This window comes from Dryobates pubescens, chromosome 15 (genome assembly GCF_014839835.1).
Source record: "Dryobates pubescens isolate bDryPub1 chromosome 15, bDryPub1.pri, whole genome shotgun sequence".
Lineage (NCBI taxonomy): Eukaryota > Metazoa > Chordata > Aves > Piciformes > Picidae > Dryobates > Dryobates pubescens.
Window position 1 is genome coordinate 8,374,176 of NC_071626.1, and position 17,042 is coordinate 8,391,217.

The 17,042-nt window shown below is 56.5% G+C and overlaps 1 protein-coding gene across 1 annotated transcript; it reads left to right on the forward strand.

Annotated features, from left to right (window-relative positions):
* The first annotated feature begins 7,494 nt into the window (after window positions 1-7,494).
* On the forward strand, window positions 7,495-16,702 carry NPTXR (neuronal pentraxin receptor). The gene is made up of 5 exons (XM_054167952.1): window positions 7,495-8,246; window positions 14,811-15,033; window positions 15,147-15,391; window positions 15,715-15,894; window positions 16,284-16,702. Exons 1-5 carry the CDS (start codon window positions 7,677-7,679, stop codon window positions 16,506-16,508), a joined length of 1,443 nt encoding a protein of 480 aa, XP_054023927.1. The 5' UTR covers window positions 7,495-7,676; the 3' UTR covers window positions 16,509-16,702.
* The last annotated feature ends 340 nt before the right edge of the window (window positions 16,703-17,042 follow it).

The window sequence follows — 17,042 nt, forward strand, 5'->3', positions numbered from 1 at the left end:
CTCTGAGCTCCCAGGCTGGGTGGATCAGGGGGAGGGGCATCAAGCACCGTGTTGCAGCACAGGGGAGAAGCAAGGTGACAGAAGAGCAACTAGATGCAGACAGGGTGATGCCAGCTTCAGGAGTGGCTCAGAAACCCTATCTGGCAGGAGGGAAGGGGCACGGTCAGAAGAAGCAGATGAAGTGTTCATTCCTGTTGCAGGGCCCCATTCTTGACTTCATTCCTTGTTCAGCTGAGCACTTGGAGCTTGCACTAAACCGCAGGAATGTGGTTGGGTGCCTCAAAGCACTTTGTGGGGCTTTGGGGCTGTGTAGGACTAACAGTGCCCATATGTGCCCCTGAGCAGCCCCCAGGCTGCACCCTGCTCTCTAAGGATGCTGAAGGTTTTTCCTTCCAGGCAGAGCAACAGGCAGGTCGCTCTTTAGCTGTCCTGGAGGGAGCCTTCTGCTTCAAGCCCCGCAGCTGCAAAGGCAGAAGTAGTCTTAGGTCAAGTTATCAAACAGAACAACAACAAAAATGCATTCTTTGTGATGACTTCAGTTGTCATGCCCAAGCTAATCGACTCAGTGTGCTGCCCTCGCCTCCTCCTCTCCTCTCCCCTGCCGTTAAGCCTTCTACGTTCCTTAAGAATAGCAGACTCTCTATTTTGGGATATCTCTCCCCCCTCTCTCCATTTGTTTTCTTTTTGGATAGAAAGTTGTCCGGTGGTGGTGGAGGACAGGGGCCTGCCCGATCCGTTCCTTCCTTTCACCTTCCCCAGTGCCAAGCTTAGGCTCAAAATCCTGCAGATTCCTGCAAATCCTGAACTTCAAGCAGGCAAGTTCCCCCCCCCCGAGCTCTGCGGTACCTGAGCGCTTCTCCTCCTGCCTGTGCTTGAGTTTTGGCAGCATCAGAGCCTTACCCTTTCTCTTAGAGAAGGTCAGTCCTAACTCCTAGAGTGCTGATGGTTCTGGTGTGACCCATCTGTATCTTTTCTTTCCCCTCACTTGGCATACAGAGTGAAGGTGGTAAGTTCTTTGGTTGGTTTGGTTTTCTTTTTAATTTAAAATAAACCTAAGTATGTATCTTGTAATTGTTTTTATTTTGGGGGGGTGGGGAAGGCATTTAAGGATTGTGCACGGATGAATTGTATATCTATCTATATTTTTTTTGGGGGGGGGTGGGGGTTGTCTTGCAATTTCATTTTAAATAGTGTTTGGTTTGTGTTTGGGGGTTTGGTTTTGGTTGGTTTTGTTTTTTTTTTTCTGTTGGGTTTTTTGGGGGTTTGGTTGGGGTTGGGGTTTTTTTGTTGTTGTTGTTTTTAATCCAGTTCCCAGCTGGCTAAACTCTGTCTAGAGTGGATGGGTGGGAGGCATAGTGACTGGAGGGGTGATTGAATCACCCCTTCCCCTGGCACTTCTCACAAGAGAATGGTTTGCTCCAGGTTTTGGGGGTGGGGGTTGTGCTAATTACTCTTGTATTCTTGTACATTTTGTTCTTTCTGCTGCTCTTGAATATTGTATCAATGCCAGAAATGGGGAGTTAAAAATTAAAAAAAAAATAAAAATTTAAAAGTTAACCCCAATAAATTGTTACATTCCAAACCCTCTTGTCTCCTGCTCCTTGCTTGGGGTGTGTGTGACCTGCTCTGCCTCTCAGCTGCGGGGCTGGTGGTGGGGATGTTGAAACACCAGTCCTCAGTCAGCACTGATCAGCTCTGCAGTTGAACATGGAAATGCTTAGCACCTTCTCACGTAGCCTGGGTCAGGTCTGGTTGGAGTCTCCAGACTCTTTTGGACACTGAGAAGCTCCAGCAAAGGTAGAACCATAGAATGGTGCAGGCTGGAAGGGACCTCCAGTGGTCATCCAGTCCAACCTCCCTGCAGTCAGCAGGGACATCCTCAACTTGCCCGGGTTGCCCAGGGCCTTGTCAGTACCTTGAATATCTCCAGGGAAGGGGCCTCAACCACCTCCTTGGGCATCCTGTTCCAGTGTTCCACCACCCTCATAGTGAAAAACTTCTTCCTGATAGTAAGGGAGCCCTCTCCTGTAACACTGATGATCCTCGAGGTCTCTTCCAACCTTAGTGATACTGAGGGAGGCATTGGGGTGCAGTTTGGGAAGACTGAACTATAGTGAACGGAACCTGGACCTGCTTCTCCTCCGAAGTGCTTTGGAGGACCTCTTATAGGTTGGGCTCCCACATGCTTTCCAAAATTAAATTAAATCCCAGCACAACATCTACTTTAGGCTTCCAGCTCCAAAGCGTGGGCCTAAGTGCACTTAATGATGTGCTAAGCTACAAAACAGAGTGAAAAATACTCCTAATGTGCCTAATCAAAGCCCCAGATTCACTCTGTTAGCCTCTCTCCCATAGGAATGTATTAAAGGGGTTACAGCAAAATTTCAGGTGGAGAAGTGCTATTGGTGTGAGAAGTAATGGGGGAAGTGATTGGATTTTGGGTGAAGAGGTGTTCTTCAGGCAGGGGAAAAGAGTGGGAAGGCAGTACTTTGGGCTGCTGGGAAAGGCTTAAGCTGCCAGCTGACCAAAACACCCTCAGGGCTGCCCTTTGGCATGGTGATTGTATCTTGTTTGGAGGCAGGGTGGCTGGGCTGAGCTTGGGTGTTTCTGGGGGGTGATTGCTGCTTGGTCAGCCAAGGCTGCAGGTGCTAAAGATGCCTCTCCAGCGTCCAAGGCTCACAAAGCCCCAAGAAAGTCCTCTCTGGCAGTGATCTATCAGCTAGCTGGGAGCAGGGAATGCTGCTCCTTGTGCCATTGTGGCCAAGGTGCGGTGCCGTTCTCCTTGTGCCATTGTGGCCAAGGTGCGGTGCCGGTCTCCTTGTGCCATTGTGGCCAAGGTGCCGTTCGGTTCTCCTTGTGCCATTGTGGCCAAGGTGCGGTGCCAGTCTCCTTGTGCCATTGTGGCCAAGGTGCCATTCTGTTCTCCTTGTGCCATTGTGGCCAAGGTGCGGTGCCGGTCTCCTTGTGCCATTGTGGCCAAGGTGCGGTGCCGTTCTCCTTGTGCCATTGTGGCCAAGGTGCAGTGCCGTTCTGTTCTCCTTGTGCCATTGTGGCCAAGGTGCGGTGCCGTTCTCCTGCCATTGTGGCCAAGGTGCGGTGCTGTTCTCCTTGTGCCATTGTGGCCAAGGTGCGGTGCCGTTCTCCTTGTGCCATTGTGGCCAAGGTGCGGTGCCGTTCTCCTTGTGCCATTGTGGCCAAGGTGCGGTGCCGTTCTGTTCTCCTTGTGCCATTGTGGCCAAGGTGCGGTGCCATTCTCCTTGTGCCATTATGGCCAAGGTGCAGTGCCGTTCTGTTCTCCTTGTGCCATTGTGGCCAAGGTGCGGTGCCGTTCTCCTGCCATTGTGGCCAAGGTGCGGTGCCGTTCTCCTTGTGCCATTGTGGCCAAGGTGCGGTGCCGGTCTCCTTGTGCCATTGTGGCCAAGGTGCGGTGCCGTTCTCCTTGTGCCATTGTGGCCAAGGTGCGGTGCCGTTCTGTTCTCCTTGTGCCATTGTGGCCAAGGTGCGGTGCCGTTCTCCTTGTGCCATTGTGGCCAAGGTGCGGTGCCGGTCTCCTTGTGCCATTGTGGCCAAGGTGCCGTTCGGTTCTCCTTGTGCCATTGTGGCCAAGGTGCGGTGCCAGTCTCCTTGTGCCATTGTGGCCAAGGTGCCATTCTGTTCTCCTTGTGCCATTGTGGCCAAGGTGCGGTGCCGGTCTCCTTGTGCCATTGTGGCCAAGGTGCGGTGCCGTTCTCCTTGTGCCATTGTGGCCAAGGTGCAGTGCCGTTCTGTTCTCCTTGTGCCATTGTGGCCAAGGTGCGGTGCCGTTCTCCTGCCATTGTGGCCAAGGTGCGGTGCTGTTCTCCTTGTGCCATTGTGGCCAAGGTGCGGTGCCGGTCTCCTTGTGCCATTGTGGCCAAGGTGCGGTGCCGTTCTCCTTGTGCCATTGTGGCCAAGGTGCGGTGCCGTTCTGTTCTCCTTGTGCCATTGTGGCCAAGGTGCGGTGCCATTCTCCTTGTGCCATTATGGCCAAGGTGCAGTGCCGTTCTGTTCTCCTTGTGCCATTGTGGCCAAGGTGCGGTGCCGTTCTCCTGCCATTGTGGCCAAGGTGCGGTGCTGTTCTCCTTGTGCCATTGTGGCCAAGGTGCGGTGCCGGTCTCCTTGTGCCATTGTGGCCAAGGTGCGGTGCCGTTCTCCTTGTGCCATTGTGGCCAAGGTGCAGTGCCGTTCTGTTCTCCTTGTGCCATTGTGGCCAAGGTGCGGTGCCGTTCTCCTGCCATTGTGGCCAAGGTGCGGTGCCGTTCTCCTTGTGCCATTGTGGCCAAGGTGCGGTGCCGGTCTCCTTGTGCCATTGTGGCCAAGGTGCCGTTCGGTTCTCCTTGTGCCATTGTGGCCAAGGTGCGGTGCCAGTCTCCTTGTGCCATTGTGGCCAAGGTGCCATTCTGTTCTCCTTGTGCCATTGTGGCCAAGGTGCGGTGCCGGTCTCCTTGTGCCATTGTGGCCAAGGTGCGGTGCCGTTCTGTTCTCCTTGTGCCATTGTGGCCAAGGTGCGGTGCCATTCTCCTTGTGCCATTATGGCCAAGGTGCAGTGCCGTTCTGTTCTCCTTGTGCCATTGTGGCCAAGGTGCGGTGCCGTTCTCCTGCCATTGTGGCCAAGGTGCGGTGCCATTCTCCTGCCATTGTGGCCAAGGTGCGGTGCTGTTCTCCTTGTGCCATTGTGGCCAAGGTGCGGTGCCGTTCTGTTCTCCTTGTGCCATTGTGGCCAAGGTGCCGTTCTGTTCTCCTTGTGCCCTTGTGGCCAAGGTGCGGTGCCGTTCTCCTGCCATTGTGGCCAAGGTGCGGTGCCATTCTCCTGCCATTGTGGCCAAGGTGCCGTTCTGTTCTCCTTGTGCCATTGTGGCCAAGGTGCCGTTCTGTTCTCCTTGTGCCATTGTGGCCAAGGTGCGGTGCCGGTCTCCTTGTGCCATTGCGGCCGAGGTGCGGTGCCGTTCTCCTTGTGCCATTGTGCTCTCCTTGCCTTGGCTGCCTGCCAAAATGCCTGTGGGGCAGCACTCTCACCCTCTCCCCTGTGCCCTGGTTTTGCTGAGGGGTGAACAGGTTTTTATCTGCACCAGAGTACAGTAAATGATGCCACCTCTGACCCACAATCTAGAGCTGGAGCCAGGCTGGAGAGGTAGACACCAGCCTTGACAGACACTCAGTGTGGTCCTGAGTGAGTGTGCTGGTGCAGGCAGAGCCTGTAAGCAGGGTGAGGTGATGCAAGCCACGGCTGCAGGGCTGTGAGACTGAAAATGAAAGAAGCCAAGATTTCCATGCTATGTGGCAATCCTCAAGTGAGATGGACTTGGCCCACCTTGGGGATAGCTGCCAGCCTGAGACACCATTTGGGTGTTAATTAGATGGAAGAAAATCCCTTAATCTCTTGGTCCTTGTCCCTGTGGGCTGAATCTGTGAGCACTTCTTAAAATTAGCTTCTGTCGCCAATCCTGATCAAAACTGGGCTCCCCAAAGTGTGCCCCCCCACCCCCCATTACATCCCTCCACCCCATTTCCCACAGGAGGGCAGGGTTTCAGCATCACTGTGTCCTGGTCAACGGAGCTGGCTGCCCACTGGGCATCTTTGAACTGTTATTCACGGGAGGCTGCTCTGGCTACTTACCAGTCTGAATCATCACCCCTTGTGAAAATCTGGTTTTGCTGCTGCTTTGTCTCTGGTCCCTGATGAGGGAGAGGTTGGGACCCCAGGTGCAGTGAGCCCTGCCCTGCTGCAGCATCCAACTCTTCCACCTCCTGATAGGGGTAAGTAGGTCTGAGCTTGTGTGGAGGGGCTCACCCACCCCATTCAGTGCCAGAGCAGTGTCAGCCAGAGGCATAAACCTCACCGCTGTCGTCCTGCAGCCTTTGGCAATAAAATCGGATGGCCAGGCCAGAACAAAGCCTCCAGCATAGCATTGCTTTCTCCAGCAGAGCATTGCTTCCTCCAGCCTGGGACCTGAAAAGTCTCATAGAGATGCATGGCATCTTTTCGGAAGGCTTGCAGGTAAAAGATGCCCCTCTCACCCTGATCTGCTGCATGGTGGACTGGTCCAGCATCCACATGGGTTTGTTCTGAATCTGCTCCTGCCTGGCTGCTGAAAAGGATGTGCAGGCTGCAGGCAGAAGTGACACATGGAGTGCAGTCCCTGTCACCACTAGGAAGGGGCAGGTCAGAGGCTGGTGACGTCCCTTTGTGCTGCAGGGTGCAGGCTTCCATATCCTTTGCATGCTGCACAGTACCCACTTGTCCCAGCACACCAAGCATTCATGCCTGGAGGACTTGCTAGCCAGATGCCTGCCACTGGGCTTCCTCCACGTCCACCTTCTCTTCACATCCACCTTCCCCTCCTTGTGGCTCCCGTCATCTCTCCTTTTTCTTTAAACCACCCCACCTGACATCCTCACCTTCTCACCACAGCCTCCCAGCACTGCAAGCCACACAAGACCTCTTGCTAGATCCCAGATGAGGATTTTGTGGGGCTGAGAGCGACTGCACTGCGCAGGAGACATCCTGCTTGTGCAAAGCCAAATTTGGGGAGCCTTTGTAGCTATCCACTTACACATGCCTGGGGGGTGGAAGATGTAATCTTTACTGGCGTTTCATAGCCAGAGCTGGGGCTGCTTTAAACACATGCTGCCGCTTCCTTGCTGGCTCAGAAGGATTTCCTATCATCGATGAAAACTGGGTTTGCTTTCCCTGCACTGCTCCTCTTTGCTGAGCTGCATAGCTGAAGCCCTGCCATGCCAGGGGAGGAAGAGGGGATAGCATGACTGATGTCAGACAGGTGAGCATGCTGTCAGAGCAAGGAGAAAGTGGGTGTCTGAAGTGTCTTTTTTGAGGGGAAGATTGATTAACTGCATTTATTTTTCAAATGGATGGCATGGGAGTGTGGAGCAGAGGATGAGGCATTGCACCCCTGGTCTCTGCTACAGCTGTGTCTAGGGTGGGAGAGCAGAACAGCCACACTGCTGCCCTCATACAGAAGGCATTTCCAAGAACTGGAAGGTTGCTGGTTTAATTTCAGGAGAAATGCCAGGAGGGAAAGGGCTGACAGCAGCCCGAGACACTCTCCTGGGGGACGCCGTTTTGCAAGGTGTTGAACCAGAAGCATTTTACTTCCAGTCTCGCAGGGGAAAAGTCCTCCCTTGGACTACCGCAGAGGAACATCCTTTCGCCCAGGGCTCCGGCCGGGCCGGTCTCAGAGAACCTGAGTTCAGGCTGCCCGCTACCCGCCGATCCCTCTCCGGGTGTTCCCGTGTGCCTCCCGTCTCTGCCCGCTCCTCCCCGTCCCCGGCGCCCCTTCCCCGCTCACCGCCTGGAACCCTCGCACTTGCAGCCTGAGGAGGGATGCTTTGACGGAGCGTCCCTAAGAGGTGCAGGGCCGGGCGGGGCTGCACAGCTGAGCTGGGGCCGGGGCGGGGGCAGAGGCGGTGCGGTGCGGTCGGCACCGCCCGGCAGATATAAGCTCGGCGCGGCGCGCCGGGGCTTCGGTGCCGGTGCTGCTGCCGGTACCGTCCTTGCCCGCCGGCTCGCTCCGGATTGTCCGTCCGTCCCTCCCTCCCTCCCTCCATCCCCTCTCGCTTTATTTTCTTGCCGTCCGCGGGCTCGGGCCCCCCACGCCGCTGCCACCCTGAAGTTTCTGGCTGTGCTGCTGGCGGCGGGTATGCTGGCTTTCCTGGGGGCCATCATCTGCATCATCGCCAGCGTCCACCCGGCCGGCACCGCCGCTCCCGCCGCCGCCCCCGCCGCCGACAATGACTCGGCCGCCGCCGCGCTCCTGCCCGCCGACAAGGGGCTGGGAGCGCTGCACGGCCCCGCCGAGGCTCTGGCCAGCGCCGGGCCCCGCCTGCCCGGGGGGCCGCAGCCGCCGCTATTCAGCCGCTTCGTTTGCACACCGCTGAGCGCCGAGTGCCCGGCTACCGGCAGCGGCCCCGCCGCCAGTCCCGGCCCCGAGGAGCTGCTGGCGCTGCGGAGCGCGGCGGCCCAGCTGCGCCGCACGGCGCTGGAGCAGAAGGAGCGAATCCGTATGGACCAGGAGACCATCCGGGAGCTCACCGGCAAGCTCAGCCGCTGTGAAGGCGGCCTGCGAAGCCCTGCCGCCGCTCCCGCCGCCGCCGGGCTCCGCGCCGCCCCGCGCCCCGGCACCATGGGTCACCCACCCGCCGAGCCGCCCGCTGTGCGAGAGCTGGAGGAGGCTGTCCGCGCCCTCCAGGACCGCATCGAACGGATAGAGGTGCGAGGGGATGCTCCCAAGGGTCTGGGGTGGATGCTCCTGGGAGAAGATGCTCTCGGGGGCCGGGGCGGGGAGTGTGCTCCCTCACATGCCATTCCCCAGGCCCGCAGCCACACACACCTTTAAACCAGCTCATCCCCCATCACAAGGCTTCAGAAAGATTGTCCTTGCCTTGCTCTTCCTCAGTGTCTCAGCCTAGAGGCAAGAGGCTCACCCTTAGCCCCACACTCTTTCCTCTTCGCAGAGTGGTCCCAAGGGGCCACTACTGCCCTTTTCCCCCACCCTGTGTGAATCCAGGTAGGGCACCTCACTTGCCCTGTAACACCAGCCAAAGCCTCCACTGGAGCACGCTGGCAGCTCAGGGGTGGATCCAGCCCTTTAGCAGAAAGGTAAATCCCACCTGATGCCATTGCAGTTATGAATGGGACTTCTTGCAAAGCTAAGTGCAGTGCCACTCACTGCAAGCCCAGCACCCCTTCCCTGCAGGGTTTGGAGGAACTGTTGTAAGAAGGGGACAGCTGGAGCCCCTTACTGTGCCCACTACTGTGGCATCAGGCTGTTTGCACCTGTGTTGCAGACCCTTGGTCCCCAGTCTGTAGCAGCCATGTAGTGGGTGCCCAGCAGGCTCAGCCCTAGCCCGGCCACAAGTGAGCAGCACCAAGGGCTCTACCATGATGCTTACTATGGGGCCCATCATGGAGTGCATGTCTGTGTCAGTGCTGGGCTGATATGAGCTCAGATTTCTTGTGGACCTTGGCAGATTTTGCAGGGTATGACTGGGGCAGTGGTTTGTGCATGCAAGAGTTGCCAGAAGGGATTTGTCTGGTTTCCATGGGGGGTTTGCTCCATATGTTCCATCTTTTCTGAGGGTTGTGCTGTCCCCTGAGGTCTCCAAGGAGCCAGTGTTACCTGCAAGGACCTCAACCTTCTTATCTTCCCATTTGGTTCCATGCTGCTCTCTCCATTCCTCCTTGGAGCACAGAGCTGAGAGAGGGGTCAGGCAGCACCCCATGGTGTCCATCTCCCCAGCTCTGCCCTTCTGCTCTCTCTTACAGCCATGTGGGTGCAATAACAGCAGGGCATGGGTGGGAAATTCAGAGCCACTAAGGTCAAGGACTGAGAAATGAGGCTGAGAGAGGAAGTTATGGTAATAGAGGGAGATGGGAGCAGGGGTAGAAAGACAAGGAGAGGCAAGCTAACACATGCATACTGAAAGGGAAAGAGCTGGAGACTGGAGGAAGCACCCGTGAGCTGCCAGGGTAATGCACACACATGCACAAAAACAGGCACAGAGGCACACATGGGGAGAGGTTGGACACCATGCCCAGAGCCCAGTGCAGCCAAGGGGAGGGACAAAGCCACCCTGAAAGCCCCCTGCAGTCCCAAATGGATTCCCACAAGCAGGACCACACAACTGGGCTAACAAACAACAGCCCCTTCATGCGTACCTGCGTGCGCACGAGGACTGGGCGATGCGCAGGGGGACAGTGCCTGGCACATCAGTTCGAACCTCAGCCAGCATTCAGCCCTTAGCTTCTCTCCAGCCACACTTTCCACCTTCCCTGAGGGACTGTGTCACCCATGGGCTGTCCTGGCCCCTCTTCTGGGGTTTCTGGCAAACACAGGAGGTTTGGGATGGAGGAAGGTGAAGCTCACAGGGGCTGGAGCAGGCTTTGACATGTGCCTGGGGAGAGTGAATTGATGCTGGGTCAAGGCTCACACACATTGCTGATGAAGACAAGCAGCACGTTCACCAAAAAAATGTCCCCTTTTGTGCTGCTGGGGACCTGAGTGTCCCAAGGATACTCTGCAGGGGAGATGCAAGACCTCGTGGCTCAGCGAGCTCTGCCGGCTCAGGAAATAGGGCAGCATGTCACAGGTGGGCCGGACTTTGGATGCCCTGGCTCCAGCCTGATGTAACATTGCCTGGGACAGCCTGGTGACAGCTGCAGCCCAGCTAGCTGCACCCTGGGGCCACACTTCAGCCCTGCAGTGATGGATGCCTGTAGCCTCTCTCTCCAACTTGCCTTTGTCCCTCAACACGCGGGTGGACACCTGTGCTTCTCCACCCCACGCAGCTCAATCAGCCCAGGGAATCTTCCTGGGATAGCTCATGGCATGGGGGTTGGGGGGGCCACCTCCAGCCCCAGGAACTCTTCTAAAGGGTAATGGTGATCATCCCAAAAGGTGACCTGGATGGGGACAGTCCAGGGGTAGCCAAGAGTGTGCCAGAGGCTCTGAGGAACCTGGAGTGAGGGAGGGAGAGGAAGCACTGTTGAAGCCTGAGGCAACTTAGTCTTGGGAGAAGGATGACACAAAATGCTGTGGGGCCCCCTGGGAAGGCAACTCCCTGTGGGCAGTAGGTTTGGTGTCAGAGATTACTGTCAGAGGCTCTGGAACTAGGATTGTGGGGAGGGGGCTGGCAGCAGATCACTCATCTAATCTAGGTGCTCTCAGTTGTAAGGCATAACAAGATTTATCAATGCACCAAAAACCTCTTAAGTGATTTGACTCTTCATGTTGGTGGCAGGGCAGCAGGATTCCCCCGAGGAAGAGGCAGGGAGCACCTGTATGGGCTTGCTCTTTGCCCTCCATTTTGCCAGAGATGGGCAAGCACCAGCATGGTATTCACATGGGGACATCTTCTCTCACCTCCTCCTAACCTCCTGTAAAGCATAGTTTGTCCCCTCCTTGTGTGCAGCAGCCTGACTGGGCTTTTTTCTCCTGGTTTTGAGGGATTCTTCCCATTCTCCATGTGTGTTCATGTCTACACACTTGGGCACATCTTGGCATGTTGAGCCAGCGGGCCCAGATGCTCCTTTTCCATGCTTTTAATTGCTGCTGCAAATGGAAAGGAATCTGGTTTTTGGGGGTGGGGTGTGTGAAAACGCCTTGGCCCCCTGGGATGAGTCAGGGTGCAGATACCCTTCTCATCTCCACCATCCCTTGCACAGGAGCTGTCTGGGAGGAGGGAGCTGACCTCAGCAGAGCTTTGCTTCTCTGTGTGTGGCCATGCTGGCCTGGCTCTGCCATTGTAGCTGCTGACCTGGCTGCTGGCAGGAAACCTGTGGGTAAGGACAAGGGAATGGGAGTGAGCTGCCTGCCTCCATCTCTGGCAGAGCAGGGTCAGAGAGCCCCAGATTGTGGCAGATCCAAGCAAGGTTTGTGGGGGACAGGACCATCAGTGAGCTCGTCCCTTGTGAGGAGGAGGAGGGAAAGGCTGATGTATCCTTGCTCAACCCCTACCCTGAGCACTCCATCCTGGAGTGTAATGACCCCCAACCTCCTGTCTGGGGCCAAAAGTCTCTGAGAAGGTGGTAGGGTCTGAAAAACTCTGTGGTAGGTGTGCCATCCCATGGCAGCAAGCATCCTGCAGCAGCAGCTTCCACGGAGGAGCTGTGGGCAAGCCGGGAGGCTGTGACCGACGCAGGGTCCAGGGAAGGCAACGGACCCGCTGTGTATGCACACCCAGCTCAGCATCATGATCTCTGGGGTGTGCCCAGACAGCATCCCAGAGTCCTGCCCATCCTGTCTCAGCAGCCAAGGTGGTCACTCGTGTGCCAGCAGCTGAGGGAGAGCAGCAGTGCCTGGCTTTGCCAGTGCATTAGTAAATGAGGCTCTGATCTCCTTACGTAAATCAAAGTGCATTTGCCGGCCGAGGGCTGCAGCCCAGGCCAGCGCGTGCCAACGTGGCTGCCCCGGCCCACCCCACCTTCCCCTCCCCACCCCCTGCCAGCTGCTGACATTTAATGTGATTAATATTACCTGGCATCTTTCAATATTTTTTTGCCGGTTTTGGTGGCCAAAATGCATCAAGCGAGCCTCCCCCGCACCCGCTGCCCACTCCCTGCTGCCTGCGCGGCGGCAGATGGGAAGCCGGGTGCCTGCCGAGCGGGTGGGGAGAAGGAGCTTCCCCCTCTCTGCCCTCCCCAAAGGTCACCCCCCAGATAACAGCTGTACATCCTTGCACTGATAATTTTGCAAATAATTTCATTTGGGAGAAAGATGCTCGAGTGGGAGGTCAGGGGATGCAGCCCAGCGCTGGGAGGATCACCTGGCGCTGAGTGGGGTAGGATGGGGAGCTCCGGTCTCCTGTTCCACTGTGATCTGACTGAGGGGATGGTGGGGTGACCTTCAAACTCTGCCATATGAGGGTACCAGCTGCATCCCTTGCCAGGAGGAACACTGGGTCAGCAATAGTTCAGCTGACTGCATGGGACCAGCTGTTGGTGCCCTGGCTGGAAGGGTCAGGGACTGCTGGAGAAAGGGATGGAGGGGGAAAATCTCAGAGAGAGGGAAGGTATTGAGCAAAAGGGGAGGGAGCATGTGTGTGCGTGGAGGAGCACATCAGGAGATGCTCTGACACCAGAGAAATGGAAAAGCCACAGGGAGAAAAGTTACAGGATGAAGAAAATAGCAGCAGGGAGAAAAGCAGGAGGCAAAGGGAGGGAAAAAAAAGCACTCAGTCACTACTGAATAATGTAGGGCAGGCTATCGGGGGCTAGTGAGAGTGACAAAAGCTCCCAGCCTTTTCTTTTTTCATCATTAACAGATGGAGCCGTGCATGAAAGCAGGAACGTAGGCTCCAAGCCCGCGGCTCGAGCAATCAAAGCATGCGGCAGACAGGAGCGTGCCAGCCTCCGCCGCAGCCAGCAGCATGAAGGGATGAGAAAAGCTCTCGGGGCCCACGAGATGTGGACAAGGAGTTGAAGGCGATCCCTGTCCCACCTCCACTGCCCCCAGCACACAGCCGGCTCCGCTCCAATACGAGTGCGAGTCTGGGCGGCCCTGGCTGGGAACTGCCCCTGCTGGGAGGATGGAAATTAACTCTCCCACTTACTTTTCCTGCCATCCCTGCCCTGCCTTTCAGCCAGCTTCCCTAGTGGGTCCTCAAGACACCCCACTCCACAATCAAAAGGGCTAAGGCCCCCTCCCTGTCAGCTAATCCCTCCCTGGTTTATGGAGACCAAAGGCAGGATGCTTTTTGCCAGGTGCTTCTCCCTTCCCAGAGTGGTTTTGCTCTCTGCAAGAGCATCCCCAGCACTGGCATTTGGTCAAGGCTGGCAGATGTCCCCTGCACAACCTTTATTGCTTGCTTTTTGTTCTCCACATTGGTTTTCCTTGCAAAACCTGAGTTTGCCCTGGCAGACCCTGCTGGAGACCCCAGGCTGTTGCAGCCACCCTCTCCTTTGCAGCCTGAGTGTGTTCCTGCCTAATGCAGAACCATTTGTGCTCATGCCAAGATCATCTTCTCTCTCCCTTTCCCTGCTGATCCAATCCGCCAAGGTTGCACCTTGCCTAGCTAAACCTGGCTTTCCTTCAGCCTCTGACGTTCATGATGCACAGCAAAGATTGGCAGTGACATTGGCGGGCATCCCCCGCTCCATCTTTGTGTGCATGATCATAAGGTCCTGCTCATACAGGAAAAGCAGGATACAGGGAACAAGAAAAAGCTGGAAACCATGGTCATAGATGAGTGTGGTGACCTCCTGCAGGCCAGCTCCAATGCAGGGGTGAAAGGCCTGTTCAGGTCAGCAGGGATGGCATCACCCCACATCCCACCACCAGCCATGTGAATGTCCAGGGCTGAAGCAGCCTCTCGAGTCTGCTCCACCATTGGTCTGACAGAGGCCAAAGCAGAGGCCACCATGGCCATTCCAGCACCTTCAGGAAGGTCTGACAGTGCAGAGAAGTTGGCCACCATCTTTCTAAGACTGCGGCAGAGAGTCTAACACCCCAAGGATATGGGGAAGGGAGAAGGCTGCTATTTACAGAGAAACCCCAGGAGCATGGCAAAGGCTCACATTCTCCTTCCCAGTCTGGTTTTCTTCCATCAGGTACAGGGTCCAGCAGTGAGGTGGATGCAGGGTCTTCTAAGGGTGCATTACAGGCTGTGAGCATCCTTGCCAGGCACCATGGGAAGAGTTTTGGTATGGATTTCAACCACAATGGGAGAAAATGTACTTGATGTCCTCAAGTGATGGGTCATGCCTTGAGGACTGCAGGATCTACCTCTGGCCCTACTTCTCTGTGGCATTCTGATGGCCTGAAAGAGGTTGACTTACGCTTAGCGAGAGCTACCTGCCTGACCTGGCACACGTGCACACACCCCCACAAGCTGGCTGAGCTGGGCTGAGAGGATTACAGCCTCATTAGGTGATGTTAACACACCAGCCACAACAAAGCAAAGCACCCTCATGAGCAGTAGGGAGGGGAGCTCCAAGCTTCTTCTCATGCTGTCCTCTCCTCGTGGGAGGCTGTCACAGGAGCAGAGCCCAGGGATAACCTAAGTGCCTGTGTGACCCTTGCTCTGTTTCTGAAGCAGCAGAAAGTCATTAAGAGCAGTCAAGCTTCATTTCACAGTAACAAGCTCAATGGGGGCTCAGAGAGGAGAGGTACAGAGTCAGCTGGAAGCTCTGCAGAAACCCCTGCTGCAGATGTGGGCTTGTGTCCTCAGCACTCCCCAGGGTGGTGTGGGCTGGGCATGCCCTTATTTAACCTCTTAAGGTGACACCATGCTGACGTTTCTCTCTTCTCTTTCCTTCCCTCCCCTGCCGAGTGCAGCAGGAGCTGCCGGCCCGCACCAACGGCTCGGTGCCAAACACACCAGCTCTTGCCCGGGATGCCCTCCATACTAAGATGGAGCAGCTGGAGGAGCAGCTCCTCTCAAAGATCCTGACCCTGCAGAAGGAGCGCCAGGCTGCCAACACTGACCACAGCCAGCAGCAGCACAACATCGAGAAGGAGCTGAGCTCCCTCCAGAACCGAGTGATGGAGCTGGAGCATGGTGAGTCCTGCCTGATGGGAATAAAGGCGATGCAGTGAGGTGGGGGGACAAGCCACCCTTCTCTCAATGGTGGGTGCTCACCCTCCTCTCTCTTCCCCATTCTTGGCACACAGGACCACCAGGCTATAGTCCTCCTGATGCCTTCAAGGTGACCATCCCGGTGCAGAACAACTACATCTATGCCCGCATGAAGAAGAGCCTGCCGGAGCTCTATGCATTCACTATCTGCATGTGGCTGAAGTCCAAGGCTCTGCTGGGGCTCGGCACCCCTTTCTCCTACTCTGTCCCAAGCCAAGCTAATGAGATCGTGCTGATGGAGTGGGGCAGCAACCCCCTGGAGCTGCTCATCAATGACAAGGTCAGCCCAGACACATGGAGGGAAGCCACTGCCCTCAGCTCCCCTGTTTCACTCCCCTTGGGAAATGAGGCTTCTGAAGGTACTTGTGTGGGGGAGCTGGGAGGAGGAGGCCTGGGGTGAAGGAGGGAGACAGAAGGCTGATGAGGATGGGGAGGATAGCTTGCCAGGGTGGGTTTTAAGAGGGAGAAACAGCCATCCAGATGTCTGTAGAATTTGGGGTGCCACCACCATGAAGGTGCACCGCTTGCTCTGCGAGGAGCCTGGGGACACTGGAGTCTTCTGGCAGTCCCACTGAGTGCCAGGCTCTTGCTCTTCACGATAAGGTTGCCCAGCTGCCTCTGAGCCTGAAGGATAAGGCCTGGCACCACATCTGCGTGGCGTGGACCACCCGGGATGGCAAGTGGTCAGCGTACCAGGATGGTGAGCAGCGGGGTGCTGGTGAGAACCTGGCCTCCTGGCACGCCATCAAGCCCCAGGGCATCATCATTCTGGGCCAGGAGCAGGTATGTGCTGGCCCAACACCAAGAGCTGCTGGTTTGCATCAGTGCAGCATGAAGCCAGCTGGGAGGGGCAGCCCCCAACTGGGGCGAGGGCAGGGGTTGGCACAGTCAGGAGCGCTCAGCACAGCGCGTTGGCAGTTTGGGCAAGGGGCTTTCCCACCTGGTCATCCTGCAGGCCATGTGTGCATGTTGTCATCTTCTCTTCCCTCTCCTCATCACTCTGTCCCCTATTTGCCTCCCACCTTCTCTACTTGCCTCTCCTCCATGAGTCCATTCCCTTCCTTCCTTGCTATCAGGCATCTTGCTCTGCTTCTCCCTCTTCTCCTTGCCCTGTTTGCCCACTGGATGTGTGTTCCTTCTCCTGTCCCATCACCTCTCCTGCTTTTCCCCAGGATACGCTGGGTGGCGGCTTTGATGCCACACAGGCCTTCATGGGGGAGTTGGCACAGTTTGGCGTGTGGGATCACATGCTGGCGCCGGCGGAGATCCTGGGCTTGGCCAACTGCACCTCCCACCTCCAAGGCAATGTGATCCAGTGGGACGACCAGGCGGTGGAGGTCTTCGGAGGTGCCAGCAAGAAGAGCTTCACTGCCTGCGAGGAAGGGAGGAAGGCATGAGTGGCCCCTTGCCCCCTCCCCAGCACCAAGGAGCCTGGTGCCAGCCCCGAAGCACCTTTCTCCCCTCCCAGACTGCCGAGCCTCACCAGGGCAATGCTTGGGCCTCCAATGCTGGTGTTCTGGGAGGGAGTGGGCCCCTGGCAGCCTCCCTCTTGCCCCTGCGCCAGCAGCGTGGCTTGTCCATGCTCCTGGCACACCTGGGTTTTGCCTTGCTCCACTTCTATTTTGGGAGGATCTCACCATACCCACTGAGGTCTCCGGTATGGTGAGGGTCCTTGCCTTGTCAGCCTCAATGGGCAGTGGGAAGGAGACCTCTGTCTGCCCTAAGCCTTGGTGAGATGCCAGTGTGCAAGCACTCCAGGAGCACATTCCCTTTCCTTATTTATTTCTAGTGCCCTGCTTTCTGGTTTTGTGAACCTGTACTCCAAATGAGCCCAAAGACTTGGCCAGGAGCATCTTCCCCTCTGTCCCCATCCATTCGTCTCCTGCCTCCCTAGATTTTCAAGCCAAGGGAGGATGGTGGAGTGTCAGTGA

Excerpts from the sequence above, each read along its gene's own strand:
- NPTXR (XM_054167952.1), top strand. The coding sequence starts at position 7,677 with ATGCTGGCTTTCCTGGGGGCCATCATCTGCATCATCGCCAGCGTCCAC. Across the intron at positions 8,247-14,810 it reads ACCGCATCGAACGGATAGAG|CAGGAGCTGCCGGCCCGCAC; the intron begins GTGCGAGGGGAT and ends TGCCGAGTGCAG. Across the intron at positions 15,895-16,283 it reads TCATTCTGGGCCAGGAGCAG|GATACGCTGGGTGGCGGCTT; the intron begins GTATGTGCTGGC and ends GCTTTTCCCCAG.